Below are 14938 nucleotides of genomic sequence, written 5' to 3' on the forward strand. Positions count from 1 at the left end.
ATTTTAGCACAGTTAAGTCACAGATTACTGTAGCCTTTCTTCCACTATCATATCTTCCTCTAATACAGAAGAGTTCCCATCTTCATCACTAGTAATACTGTCAGCATACTGCATCATGGCCATAACAATAATCTGGTTTATGTATGTTGGGGTAAAACCTTCCCATAATACCTTGACCATCATCTGGATCTGCTGCCACTTAATAAGACGATAAATTTGGTACATGTCGTGTATAAACTCTGTCATAGACTTACGTTGATCCATTAGAGAATACATGATGGATTCTGTGTCATACCTGTCAACTCACCCGTTTTTTGCGGGTGACACCCGTTATTTTCACCTCTCACCCGGGAGTTTTTCTTTACCCGGCGGGTCCCGGGAATTTCTAACATTACCCGTTTCACCCGGATTTCTGACCGGAATTGTTTCCGGTATTTAGAAGTAATACGACCTTCGGTTTTATCGGTCTTTTTCAATGTAACCAAAAGTCAAAATGTAGGACTGTTGTTTACCTGAGCTACGTAACGATATGAAGAGACAACAAAGCTACAAGATGAGTTCAGTGACTATCAGTTGACCCCATTAGATGAACTTCCACTTTGCACTTCCCCTGAAACTGACATTGGTACATTTTGGGGAGAAATGTCCAAGTTGCATGACATTTTTATTAACAAGCCAAGATTTTTTGTTTTGTCAAAACTTGCTAAAACATTACTGGTTTTGCCAAACAGCAATGCAGACAGTGAGAGGGCATTTTCTTTAGTAAAGAAAATAGCTACAGAGTTTAGGGCTGATCTTAATAAGGATACACTGTGTGCTCTTCTTTCTTGTAAAATGAATACACATTTGCATTGCTATGAACTGAAACAAAGTGCAGTTCTTTTAAAGAATGCCAAGTCTGCTACTATGGAATATAACAATAGTCTGAAATAAACTTGTATACATGTTCTAACTGTTTCATATACATATTGACTATATAAATTATATGTAAACATATTTTTGTTCTTCAATTGAGCCCGCAAAATGTCGTACGCGTTATGACCTGAGATTTTTTTTCTCAATGCAGGTCATGACCTGACTTTTCATTTTCAGAGGTTGACAGGTATGCTGTGTCTGTCAGGTCACTTCTGCTAAGCTTTAACAGACGTTGTTGAAGGTCATTTATCTTAATTCCTGAAAACAAATAAATAAATAAAGTTGAAAATGATGAATTATCTAGAAAATATTTAAGGAAAAGATTATAAGTCGATTTTCCCCCCCTAAACATAAAAAGCACAAATTACTATAAATTTATCGTACAGCATTTCTCAGATGTTTACAGCACATCAGTGTCTTGATATGAGTAATAAGAGATTTAATATTCGTCAAATTGTCAGTTTTTTCAGGTCTTCAAACATAAAAGTAAAAACATAAAAAGTGTCAAAATGTACCATTTAAGGTCTTCTTTTTGATATCAAATTACACAATTTAGCAGAAGCCTTGCCCTAGAGGATTTTTTTATCACAAGATGATAGTTGAAGTCAAATATATTTTGATTTTAAGTTGGTGTCCATATTAATTTTTATCAAAAAACTGTTCATAAACTTCAATTGTTAGTTTTCTCTCCCAATGCTGTTTTTTTTGCAATTTTTCGTGATAAATTTTAATATCCATTTGAAGCCAAAGTTTTCCATTGTTAGTACTGGATAATAAATATACAGTAAATATTACTGAACCAATAATTGAACTTACCTAAAATAAGTATTTGTCTGGCTGCATTGTCATGAGAGACAATCAGTTCTCTTAATTTTCTGGATGCTCTATATGCTTCCATAGTGTTTGAAAGTAAAAATAAAGTAAGGCTACCTTTTCATTTTTATAACAGTTTATTAAGTTTGTTGATATAAATGAGTAACTCAAAGTTCTTTTGTAATATTAACTTGTTTGCAGTGTTTCAATTAACATATTATAATGTTAAATTACTCAAGTAAAATTGATATAAAAGCTAATTAAAGGTTAATTAAAGGATCAAAGCCTAGGTTTGGTTTCTGAATTTTTATATTGGTCATGATTGTTATCATAATTAGTAATTTAATGTGTGGAAATTTTGATTGCAGATAATGTTTTCACAGTTAATTAGATCAAACTTTTTATTATCAAAAGGTAGGTAGGATTGCATTGATATGGTTTGGAAAAAAATAACAGAAAGGGAGGGAATAAAAACCCTTGTTAGAAAGTCATCCAAAAACACAAATCAAATCAAAGTAACAATCCATATGAAAGATATGTTTCATACTTTTTGAAGCAGAAATAGTAATTAAAGTTGATTAAAAATTCACATTTTACATGAATAGTTAACACAATATGATTCAGAAAAATATATGTTTTACAGGAAACAAGGGAACAAACTTCGACGGTTGATGACATTTGCTTGGCCATGTTTATTATCAAAGAACTGTGTTGATCCTGCTACCAAATATCATGGACATCTGTTGCTGTCTCATATCATTGCTAAGTTTGCCATTCATAAAAGGATTGTTCTTCAGGTATAATGAAATAATGATGTGATGATGTATACCATTTATACATAAATTGTTCTCCAGGTGCTGTAAAATAACTTTATATGAGCCATGGCTTGTGGACAATTCCTTTCTATGTCATTGTTAACCATGACCACGAGTCAAAACCTATACAAAAAATCAAAATGAAATAAAATACAAAAAGGCTAAAAAAATAAAACAAAGAAAATGCTTTTGATTTAATTTTTTTTTAGTTGTAAACTTGCAATAAAGATCTCAATTCTTCTCATCACATAATTGTCATTTACATATTTGATAATAACTTAGACACAAAATCTACGTATGTATGTAAAGGTACAAAATCTATGTATGTATTTAAAGGTTTATACCTCAAAGTCAAATAAGTAGAAACAACACTTTAATTAAATTGTTTTATTAACAGGTTTTTCATAGTTTGTTGAAAGCCCATGCTGTGGAAGCTAGAAGTGTTGTCCGTCAGGCTTTAGAAATTTTGACACCAGCAATGCCAGGGAGAATGGAAGATGGAAACGTAATGCTAATTATTTTTTCATCTTGAACAAGCTCATTTGGAAAACAATTTTCATATATAGTTATAGACACTGTTATTTCAAATTGTATTTAGTTAAACGTTGTTGGAGTAATAGATGTGCATTATATTGGCTTCTTTTATCAAGTTATTTTTGTCAGGCTCAGATAATGAGAGATGACTGTTTTTTTATTAAATCAAATAAGGAAATAAGATTTAACATACAAGACTAATTTGTATGTATTTTTCATTTTTCATGACACATGCAAAAACATATAATTTAAAGGGCATGACTGTTTTAATGAATTATCTTGCTAAAAAGTTTACCAATGACTTATGGTAAAAGTGAATATATTGTAGGGAATGTTAACACATTGGACTAAGAAGATTATAGTAGAAGAAGGTCATACTGTGGCACAGCTGGTACACATACTGTAAGTAATAACAATCAAATAAGAGAAAAAAGAAAGCATTTCAGTAAGACAATAACACCACTGTAAAAGGTGTAGAACATATAAATAACCTTTGAAAGTCTAGACCACCTACATTGTACTTCTGGGCTAGACCACCTACATTGTACTACCAAGCAGATTTATAAGAGCAGTATTCAGTATATTGTCAACCTGTCATGGAATTTCTGGTACTTCCTATTTATAAAATAACTTTTCATTTTAGTTGGTACTGCATAGAAACAGAATCTTCATTAAAGTAATGTTTGAAGAAGAGACACATTTTCTTTCTTTTACCAATTTATTTTCATATCTTATTTCAGTCAGTTAATAGTACGTCATTACAAAGTATACTACCCAGTTCGACATCATCTGATACCGCACATGGTCAACTCATTACAAAGACTTGGATTTACTTCTAGTGTAAGTTATACTGTAATTAATATATACAAGATAAATTATACATGCACATGTAAACTCACTACAAACACTCAGATATACATCTAGTTTTTGTTATTCTAAATCACGTACAAGCTTACAAACCACATACAAATACACAGAAGTCTTTAGTAGACAAGTTGAACATCAAATACTCCTTTTCAATAATAAATAGCTGTACAGTATTGATCTATTGAATGTGCTATTCAGTGGATATAAAACATGAACAACAAGCCAACAGCATGACAAGAACTAGGATGATGTGAGTTGAAATGAATTATCAAATCTCAAGAAAGAAAAAAATAGTTTAGATTTTGTTAATTCTAGGCTTCATTAGAGCATCGTAAACTAGCAGTAGATTTGGCTGAAGTTATTATAAAATGGGAAATGCAAAGAATAAAAGAAGATGTTGAATGTGTAGAAAAAGAGGTAAGTAAACATTTTACTTATGTAAACTATGTTCAAAGTGTCACAATAAGTCTTGACATAAAAAGTAGATAGCAAATTCAGTATGACCTAAGTAGATCACCTTCATTTAGTCAAAATGTATTTGCATTATAATGTGTGAGGAATTATACACAAAAGTCACGACAGGGTTCTCAAAAAGTGGTGGTCCAAGGGATTTGAACAGCAAACTTTACAAAGGACCGACACAATTTTGGTAATTTGTAATATAAATAGTAGTAAGGACCATCTGTTTTTCTTTAAGGACTACCAGATTTAAAAATATTGTGAGAACTCTGCTGAAGAGCATTTAAAAAAAATTATCTGCAAACCACATTGCTTCTGTTGTTATGCCTTGGAAGAAATGATTAATAATTCACATGAACAATGCAAATTTTTGAAATTTATTTTGTCATCTAAATTTTGTTAACTAAAATAGTTCCAAACAATGATTGTAGCCACCTGATGATGTAACTAACGCTTTGAACCAGAATGTACCAGCAAAGAGAACCTCTGCCTCTGTTACATCTGTCGACTCTCCTCAGGAACCTAAAAGATCGAGACATTCTTCTGGAGCTGTAAGTAGTCAGTGTGTTGTCCTTGAAGGCCAGGACATTCTTTCGGAGAGTGTAAGTTTCTTAATGACGTCTAAAATAAACATTACATAAGTTTACAGAACAAGAAAATTTAGATTGGGAAACAAAATCATAAAATTCTTCAGTCATACATTAAAATGCATTAACTCTAAACATGCTGAACTGTTTCTAGAAACTGATCCATACTTTGCTGCAAATACTTATTGATGACAATATAACTAGGATAGGTGGTAACAGGTTGGGGTGAGCAGTTGAATTGGGGACTCTGACCCAAAATTGGTCATTTACTTACTATAGTTTGCATATAGAGTGGGCTAGGTGAAAACATGGTAATTTAAGTGAAGTAGTTTGAGGTCATGTCAATTTGAAACTATGCATATGTTCATTATGAAGTGAACTGTTGAAAATATATTTGCCAAGTAGGGATTTTGACCTGATTTTTATAGTTCCCTGAATATGGTAATGTAATAGTGTGAGTGGGGTATGGTGTTCTATGGACAGATGTTCTTGTTTTAATATACCTGGTCGAAGGGTTGAAGAACGAATAAAATTGTGAAAGGCTGTGCCTTAATTTTTACAGTTATTTCTACTTTAACTTCTACCCAAATTGGTAGGTGAACTAGTGCATACTTTATGTTAGATAGTATGAAACTTACTGATAACATTAATAACTATGTCTAAAATTGGGTGTGTCTTCTTTTTTATAGAGTAACAGAAGTTTAACAGACGTTAACAGACCTATTGACAAACATTCATGTGATGCTGTTGTTAATTTCCTGTTAAGAATTGCTTGTCAGGTAAGTCATTTCTGTGATGTTAACAGACCTTAAAATAATCATTTGTGCAATGCTGTTGATTACATCATATTTAGAATTGTGTGTCAAGTGTGAAATTTCCTATGTTTATTCAACAAAAAGTATTGCTGTGTAACAAAGAGTTTACCATTTTAACACTGTTTACTGCACATGGCTATTTTACCCATTGAATTGTTGAGAAATGCCAGGAATATGTATATGTTGCCAACATTTTATTTCCTTCAGCAGTTTTAATTAACAAATTCAAAAATAAAGCGAAGCATGTTCAGATTATTTACATTTTAGTTGCATCAATTAAGAAATCGTTAACTTCAAGTGCATATTTGTCTTACTACAATATATTGTGACTGAAATTTGATTACATGATAATTTTTACAGGTCAATGAAACACCTGGCTCTCCTGGTGAACTGTTATCCAGAAGATGTGTTAGTCTACTGAAGCCAGCCTTAAGACCTGATTTCTGGCCAAATGCAGAATTAAAACTGGCATGGTTTGATAAGCTGCTGACGTCTGTAGAGAACCATCAACCAAACTTCAACAACATTTGTACAGCCCTGGAATTACTTAGTTTCCTATTACAGATTCTGGTAAGAAAAGGTTACCAATATTCATAATGTCCATTCACTAATTTTCTTGAAATGAGGAAAACTTGCCTTGTATATTTGATTTGATGATTGAGCCAATAGAAAACTTGGAATTAAAAAGATTTAAATTTGTGGATTTCACCTGTATGTAATAAATCCCACAAAAATGGATATCCAACGATTAAGAATGAATCCACATTGAGATATTTAACAGCAGATGTATGCATTGTATTTAGTAACCAAATTGTATGCAACCTGTTCACTCTATGTGAATCTTTATCTTTTGGAAAATCAAATGAATCAAGCTATTTCATCTAAACATTACAAAAACTTGTGATTGATTAATTGATTGATTATTGGTTGTTTGATTGACCCCTAGTGCTAAGTATTTCATGCATATTCAGGACAATCTTAAATATTTGAAGAATCTTTGTAGAGAAGTTTGATAAAAACCAATTGCTTATACTTGAATTAGAGGAGTTAAAGCTATACAGTTATTGACAGGATAAATACTAGAACAGTATCTATTGTGGAAATACCATATGATAATTTAATGTTAATTATAATTTTTGTTTCATGTAGAAAAAAGAGACCATATTATCTAGCTTCAAACCCCTACAGAGAGGTATTGCTGCATGTATGACCTGTCCCAATACCAAAGTGATTCGTGGAGTGCATACCTTACTATCTAGATTGATGAGTTTCTTCCCAACAGAACCAGCTACATCAAATGTGGCATCTAAATATGAGGAATTGGAATGTCTATACGCCTGCGTCAGTAAAGTGGTGTATGAAGGGCTAACTGCTTATGAAAAGTAAGCTTGTTTTGTATATCTTCAATTTTTGTTTATATTGTTTTGTAAAGGTGCTTCTGTGTATATATTTAAAATCATAGCTCTTGTTCCAATACCTGATACTTGTTTCGCCTTATTAATTTCACAGAAAGACTGTAATAATTTATTCAATCAAACATATTTTGCTTTCATGATGCTTTGAATAAAATTTATAAATTTTAAAATTTAACCATCAAATTCTGTCTTCTTATATTATTTTTTTTTAACAAATTGCTGTGTTATGTTTAAGCTTCTTAGTATGCAGTACTCGCCAGATGATAAAGTTAAAAGTTACTCTTCTTTTTGCACTAGTAAATAAAGTATTAAACAAGTACCTGCTTTTTGATTTCAGAGCTACAACAGCAGGATCTCCCTCTCAGTTGTTCAGTACTTTGATGATACTAAAGGCAGCCTGTATGCACAATCAATGCTATATAGATAGACTAATTACAACTTTCATGAAAGTTTTACACAAGATGGCAAGAGAACATCTGACTCCAACAACACCAGAAACTAGTCCAGGTAAACATCTCAATATCTTAACTTTGATGTTTGACATGAATATCAATAATGTGGTCATTTTTATAAAATTTTCTGTTTACAAAGAATTTGAATTTTTCGAAAAACTAGGATTTTCTTATTCCAGGCATAGATTATCTTAGTCGTATTTGGCACAACTGGGTCCTCAATGCTCTTCAACTTTGTACTTGTTTGGCTTTATAAATATTTTGATATGAGCTTCACTGATGAGTCTTATGAAGACGAAACGCGCGTCTGACCTACTAAATTATAATCCCGGTATCTTTGATAACTATTGTATAGGATGTATGGAGTAAGATCAATTTTAGGCTAGCATTGATGCTGTTTCCTTACTTTCATACATAACATACTTTTTCTGAAATCAAATTCATCATAATTCACATCTTCTTTTTTGTAAAGTAAATGCACTGTGATTATGAGATGAAGACAGAATTTTGTTTTATTTTAGGAACATTGTACATACTACTGATTGAATGTTATTATATTTCATAAAATATAAAATGATTGACCTTATGTCACATGTCAGAGTTATACAATCACAAACAAGATTTGCCATTATTAGTATGTATGGGAAGGGACAATTACTATATGGGAAGGGACAATAATAACAGTAGATATTTACAAGATAATATTCCACTTCTTGAAAATAGCTTAGGAAGGATCAATGAAGTTTAGTTTGATACCTATTAGAAAGATTGATTTATAAACAAGACCAAAACTTATGCAAGCAACAAATTTACATTATAAATAAGTGTTGTTTAATTCCAGTTGCCAGTGAATTATTGATCCTGAGTTTAGACCTTGTGAAAAATCGTGTTGGTGTGATGAGTTTAGAGATGAGGAAATCCTTCATTGGTCAGATATTGGTTGGTTTGATTGAGAAAACTACAGACAGTAAAGTAATGAAGGCTATTACCAAAATGGTGGAGGATTGGGTTAAAACAAAGGTAGGCAGATTAAGATGACAGTTATACATTTAGAAACATTATTAAACAAGAATCAATTCAAAATATTGTCTTAGCCTATGAGAACAGATTGCTTATGTGAAAATGAATTTAAGTGATGGTGCTACTAGTTTTATATAAATAAAAGAACATATGGAGTATACCTCAATGAAAAAGCTACTTAACAACAAGATATATGATTTTTCTGAGTGTACAAAGAGAATGAGATATGGGCAGCAAAAAGAAATGAAATTATTTTTCGATGTAAGAATCTTGTTTAAGTGATTCCAACTACTGTACACTCAAAAACTATCGGGATGTTTTTATAAGTAAGAAATTTTGTGACAGTTTATTTGTATCAAAAATAAAAGCTCGCATTTTAAATTTCTACAACTAAACATTGTTTGCATGGGAAATTTCCTGAAAAGATTTTTTTTATCTCACTGTTGTGTACATTGTTCAATAATCTCAATAATAAAATACAAATAATTCTGAATTTGCATTAACTAAAATTTTTTATTAATTCCCTCAAGCTTAAATACCAGTTATTTTGTATTTCAGACTGCTATTGCCATTAACCAGTCTCCAGTTATCAGAGAAAAGGCTATTCTATTGGTTAAACTGATGCAAAATGTCGAAAAAAGATTTCCTGATGAATCTGAACTTAATGCTCAGTTTCTGGAACTAGTCAACTATATTTATAGGTATATAAAACAATTATTTACTTTTATTTCTATTTGTATATTAATTTATTTATTCGTTTCTTACACATGCTTGTATAGTTAGCATTGATACTAATCCAACAAATTGTTATGGTGGGACGTCAATGCAGAATTAAAGGTCCATAGATATTTCACAAGTTTACATATATCTTTGAATATTTGTTTATATTTAAGGTGGTACCCAACACTTTCACTTAAATTAATTTGGCTCGTTTTATTTTCATAAAATTTTGTCAAAGTACTTACTTTGACACTTTAACAAAAATATAAAAATTTAAAATATTTTGAACCATCCGTTTTGTCAGAAAAATTGACAAAAAAACTTAGACAAACACCAATTTTGATCATTGAGAAGCTTAATGTTCCTTTTACAACACAATGTAATTAAAACGTTCAGCTGACTTTACAAGAGTTATCTCCCTGTAGCGTTAGGTAACACCTTAAGCTACAAATTGTACTGCATAAACATTGTTATCTATTAATATGCAATCATAATTTAACAATTATTTATTATTTCTTAATCTTCTTCCTTGTCCTTAAAGTTATATATACATTTCAGAGATCAGAGTCTGATAGGAACAGAATTAACATCTAAATTAGAACCAGCCTTCCTTGGTGGACTAAGATGTAACCAGCATCATATTAGACAGAAATTTGTCGAGGTATGTTTTTAATTTAGAAGGTGTACATTTTTAACCGTATTTTTGTGACAAAAATGTCAGTTATTGATTTGGGGATGTATGGCCGTTGGTTCGGGCGGTCGGTCGGGCGGGTGGCAATCAAATGTTCTCCGTGCATTTACTCATGAACCGTTCAACCAAATCTTTTAAAATTTTAATATGTTGTTACTGACAACTAAATGAAGGTCAAGTTCAATAATGGCGATTTTGACTTTTATGTTGTCCGTGCATTTACTCATGAACCGTTCAACTAAATCTTTAAAAATTTTAATATGTTGTTACTGACAACTAAATGAAGGTCAAGTTCAATAATTGTGATTTTGACTTTTACCATTCAGGAGTTATGGTTCTTGAAAGATTGAAAAATGAAGTTTCCAGTCGTGTCCGTGCATTTACGCCTGAACTGTTCTACCAAAGCTTCCCAAATTTTAATATGTTGTTACTGATAACAAAATGGAGGTCAAGTTCAATAATGACGATTTTGACTTTTACCGTTCAGGAGTTATGGTTCTTGAAAGATTGAAAATTGGAGTTTCCAGTCGTGTCCGTGCATTTACGCATGAACTGTTTTACCAAAGCTTCCCAAATTTTTATATGTTGTTACTGATGACAAAATAGAGGTCAAGTTCAATAATGAAGATTTTGACTTTTACCGTTCAGGAGTTATGGGTTCTTGAAAGATTGAAAAATGGTGTTTCCAGTCGTGTCCGTGCATTTTCTCATGAACCATTCAACCAAAGTTTTTAAAATATTTATATGATGTTACTGATGACAAAATAGAGGTCAAGTTCAATAATGACAATTTTGACTTTTACCGTTTAGGAGTTATGGTTCTTGAAAAATCGTAAAATGGCGTTTCCATTCACGTTATTGCATTTACTCATGAACCATTCAATCTAAGCTTTTCAAATTTTAATATGTTAATTCTGATTACAAAATGAAGGTCAAATTTGATATTGACAATTTTCACTTTCACCAATATGTTTATTAATAGTATCAGAAGCACATGTCTGTGTTTGTTTATGTTCAACACGTGTTGATGAGCACATGGTTGCATACCTGGTTTGTTATTGTATGATTTGATTGGCTATTGTATGTCGCAATGCAGGTATCCTACCCGTTTGTACGAGGGTAGGATCGTGATTCTCGTGCAGAATCTCATTATAAATATAAGATATTTTTATAACCAGTTATTCGACGTTCTGCCTTTACCGAGTAGCATACCTTCCGTTTCGTTATACATATTATTCGAAAGTGTGCTACTCACAAGGAGAGCTCATTCCTATTGTATACATGTGTTGAGTTTTATTGACTAAATAATTTATGTTGGGTTAAGCTTGGCGAATTAGAACATAATTCATCAGTAATGGTTTTTGTGATATTGCCAGGACACAAATAAATGTTAATAAATCCGGTTTGCTGTCGTTGTAACAGCCTCTTGTAAAATCATGTAAAAGGATGAGCAATTTAAGTATGACATCTAATATATGTACTGAAAAAGGATTTAAGTCTGCAAAACTAATATGAAACTGTTATTTAAATCTAAAAGAGGAAGTTGTGGTACTTTCATATGACTAGAGAATTAAAACAAATTACTATGGTGATTCAAGATCTCATTGTATTTATGTCAGAGACATTTAAAACAATTGTATATACCAATAAAATTGAGAATAGAAATCGGGAATGTGTCAAAGAGACAACAACCCGCCCATAGAAAAAACAGCAGCAAAAGGTCACCAACAGGTCTTCAATGTAGCAAGAAATTCCCGCACCCTGAGGCGTCCTTCAGCTGGCCCCTAAACAAATATATACTAGTTCAGTGATAATGAACGCCATACTAATTTCCAAATTGTACACAATGTTGTCTTGTGTTTATTTTGATTTGAATGAAGTTGTTATATCTTTATAGTCAAGAGTATTCTCTTTTTATTAGGTGTTTGACAGTAGTATACCAAAGAAAATATTTGACCGACTGCTGTATATAACATGTTCACAGAATTGGGAAGCCATGAGTAGTCATTTCTGGATAAAACAATGTACTGAGGTAAGATATATTGAGATTTAGCAGAGTATTTGAAATAATTATATAAACCATTTTACAGTGTTCTCCCTCTGTTTTTAGATAGCATCATGGGATTTGAAATAACATGGTTCAACTTTATATACCTTTGAATTTTATCATTTACACCCATCATACAATTTTTCATCTTAAAATCTATTTATAAGTAGTATTTTGATAACTTCGCCAGATCATGCTGTTCATAGGTATTTCTTTATAAGTCTATTGTTTTATAGAAAAATTGTGTGATAATTTGAATTTAAAGCTTGTTGCCTGGCATGTGTTTTTTAGTAATCCTTTTCAAATGGAATATCAACTTGCTTGTAGTGTACTGTGATGTCAACATGATTTTTACGTAGTGACTTTTATAGCATTTTTTCTGTTAAACACATTATTAATTACATATACAGTGAATTGTTATTTTTCAATGTTAATGATTATTGTCACTTGTTTTGTTTTTGTAGCTTTTGCTCTCAGTTGCTGTGTCGGGTCATGCCATTCAGAGTTCATCCTCCATGAACCTGTTACCATCAGCCAGTAGTGTTGTGAACCTAGCAGACAGCCAGGATAGAGCAGCATTTGCCACGTTGATGAAGATCAAAGAAGAACCAATGGATGTAGAATCTGTAGACTCTAACAAGGAAGAGGTATAGTTATATTGAAAAAAAGAGATATTTAGGATTACAACATTTAATTGTTATTGCCTATCCTTTTGTGATAAAGATACCAGATTATGAACCCCAGATTCCTGAGGAGATCTCTGATCAAATAATGTTAAAATTTGAACTATTTTCATGTAAAACATTTAGCTGGTTACAATTAGGGGAACATTTCACTGTCCATATAAAAGTCCATGAAATGCAAATATCGAACACAGTGAAGGGTTTTCAGCCAAATTTAAGGACAAAACTATGAACAAAGACCATTGCGAAAAATTACTCTATATATACAGTTTCTTGAATTCACTTTTAATGTTAATACAAATAGTAAAGTATACACCTTCATGTTTATATTAGTAAATATACAGGAAAAGTAATGTTTGTGTCATGTTGAAGTGAAGGAAGTGATCTTTACTTGAAGAACTTTATTTCACTGGATATTTTATTATATTGTTTAGGAGGAGATAGAGATGGAGCTGAGTGGTGTGACATCAGATGACAACTGTAGTAAAGAACCCCCAAAGAAGGAAACACATGACCAAAAACAGAACATCAACACTTTACTACAGAGACAGGCAAAGTTCTTAGAGAGTTGTAGGGAAGTCAAGGTAAATATATCAACACTTTACTACAGAGACAGGCAAAGTTCTTAGAGAGTTGTAGGGAAGTTAAGGTAAATATATCAACACTTTACTACAGAGACAGGCAAAGTTCTTAGAGAGTTGTAGGGAAGTCAAGGTAAATATATCAACACTTTACTACAGAAACAGGCAAAGCTCTTGAGAGTTGTAGGGAAGTTAAGGTAAATATATCAACACTTTACTACAGAGACGGGCAAAGTTCTTAGAGAGTTGTAGGAATTCAAGGTAAATATATCAACACTTTACTACAGAGACAGGCAAAGTTCTTAGAGAGTTGTAGGGAAGTTAAGGTAAATATATCAACACTTTACTACAAAGACAGGCAAAGTTCTTAGAGAGTTGTAGGGAAGTCAAGGTAAATATATCAACACTTTACTACAGAGACAGGCAAAGTTCTTAGAGAGTTGTAGGGAAGTTAAGGTAAATATATCAACGCTTTACCACAGAGACAGGCAAAGTTTTTAGAGAGTTGTAGAGAAGTCAAGGTAAATATGTCAACACTTTACTACAGAGACAGGCAAAGTTCTTAGAGAGTTGTAGGGAAGTCAAGGTAATTATGTCAACACTTTACTACAGAGACAGGCAAAGTTCTTAGAGAGTTGTAGGGAAGTCAAGGTAAATATATCAACACTTTACTACAGAGACAGCCAAAGTTCTTAGAGAGTTGAAGGGAAGTCAAGGTAAATATATCAACACTTTACTACAGAGACAGGCAAAGTTCTTAGAGAGTTGTAGGGAAGTTAAGGTAAATATATCAACACTTTACCACAGAGATAGGCTAAGTTCTTAGAGAGTTGTAGAGAAGTCAAGGTAAATATGTCAACACTTTACTACAGAGACAGGCAAAGTTCTTAGAGAGTTGTAGGGAAGTCAAGGTAAATATGTCAACACTTTACTACAGAGACAGGCAAAGTTCTTAGAGAGTTGTAGGGAAGTCAAGGTAAATATATCAACACTTTATTACAGAGACAGGCAAAGTTCTTAGAGAGTTGTAGGGAAATTAAGGTAAATATATCAACACTTTACCACAGAGACAGGCAAAGTTCTTAGAGAGTTGTAGAGAAGTCAAGGTAAATATGTCAACACTTTACTACAGAGACAGGCAAAGTTCTTAGAGAGTTGTAGGGAAGTCAAGGTAATTATGTCAACACTTTACTACAGAGACAGGCAAAGTTCTTAGAGAGTTGTAGGGAAGTCAAGGTAAATATATCAACACTTTACTACAGAGACAGGCAAAGTCCTTAGAGAGTTGTAAGGCAGTCAAGGTAAATATATCAACACTTTACTACATAGACAGGCAAAGTTCTTAGAGAGTTGTAGGGAAGTTAAGGTAAATATATCAACACTTTACCACAGAGACAGGCAAAGTTCTTAGAGAGTTGTAGAAAGTCAAGGTAAATATGTCAACACTTTACTACAGAGACAGGCAAAGTTCTTAGAGAGTTGTAGGGAAGTCAAGGTAATTATGTCAACACTTTACTACAGAGA

At 32.1% G+C, this 14938-nt stretch overlaps 1 protein-coding gene across 1 annotated transcript in view; it reads left to right on the forward strand.

Annotated features, from left to right (window-relative positions):
* Positions 1-14938, forward strand: part of LOC139492907 (transformation/transcription domain-associated protein-like) — an 85613-nt gene that overhangs the window by 47498 nt on the left and 23177 nt on the right. Inside the window, exons 47-62 of the mRNA XM_071281059.1 lie at positions 2372-2525; positions 2941-3048; positions 3406-3479; positions 3818-3917; positions 4260-4361; positions 4835-5005; positions 5680-5769; positions 6166-6375; positions 6955-7187; positions 7558-7727; positions 8514-8692; positions 9251-9393; positions 9971-10073; positions 12025-12135; positions 12615-12797; positions 13268-13417. Of these exons, the coding sequence (XP_071137160.1) occupies positions 2372-2525; positions 2941-3048; positions 3406-3479; positions 3818-3917; positions 4260-4361; positions 4835-5005; positions 5680-5769; positions 6166-6375; positions 6955-7187; positions 7558-7727; positions 8514-8692; positions 9251-9393; positions 9971-10073; positions 12025-12135; positions 12615-12797; positions 13268-13417 (2281 nt within the window). The remainder of the gene's footprint in view (positions 1-2371; positions 2526-2940; positions 3049-3405; positions 3480-3817; positions 3918-4259; positions 4362-4834; positions 5006-5679; positions 5770-6165; positions 6376-6954; positions 7188-7557; positions 7728-8513; positions 8693-9250; positions 9394-9970; positions 10074-12024; positions 12136-12614; positions 12798-13267; positions 13418-14938) is intronic.

This window comes from Mytilus edulis, chromosome 1 (genome assembly GCF_963676685.1).
Source record: "Mytilus edulis chromosome 1, xbMytEdul2.2, whole genome shotgun sequence".
Lineage (NCBI taxonomy): Eukaryota > Metazoa > Mollusca > Bivalvia > Mytilida > Mytilidae > Mytilus > Mytilus edulis.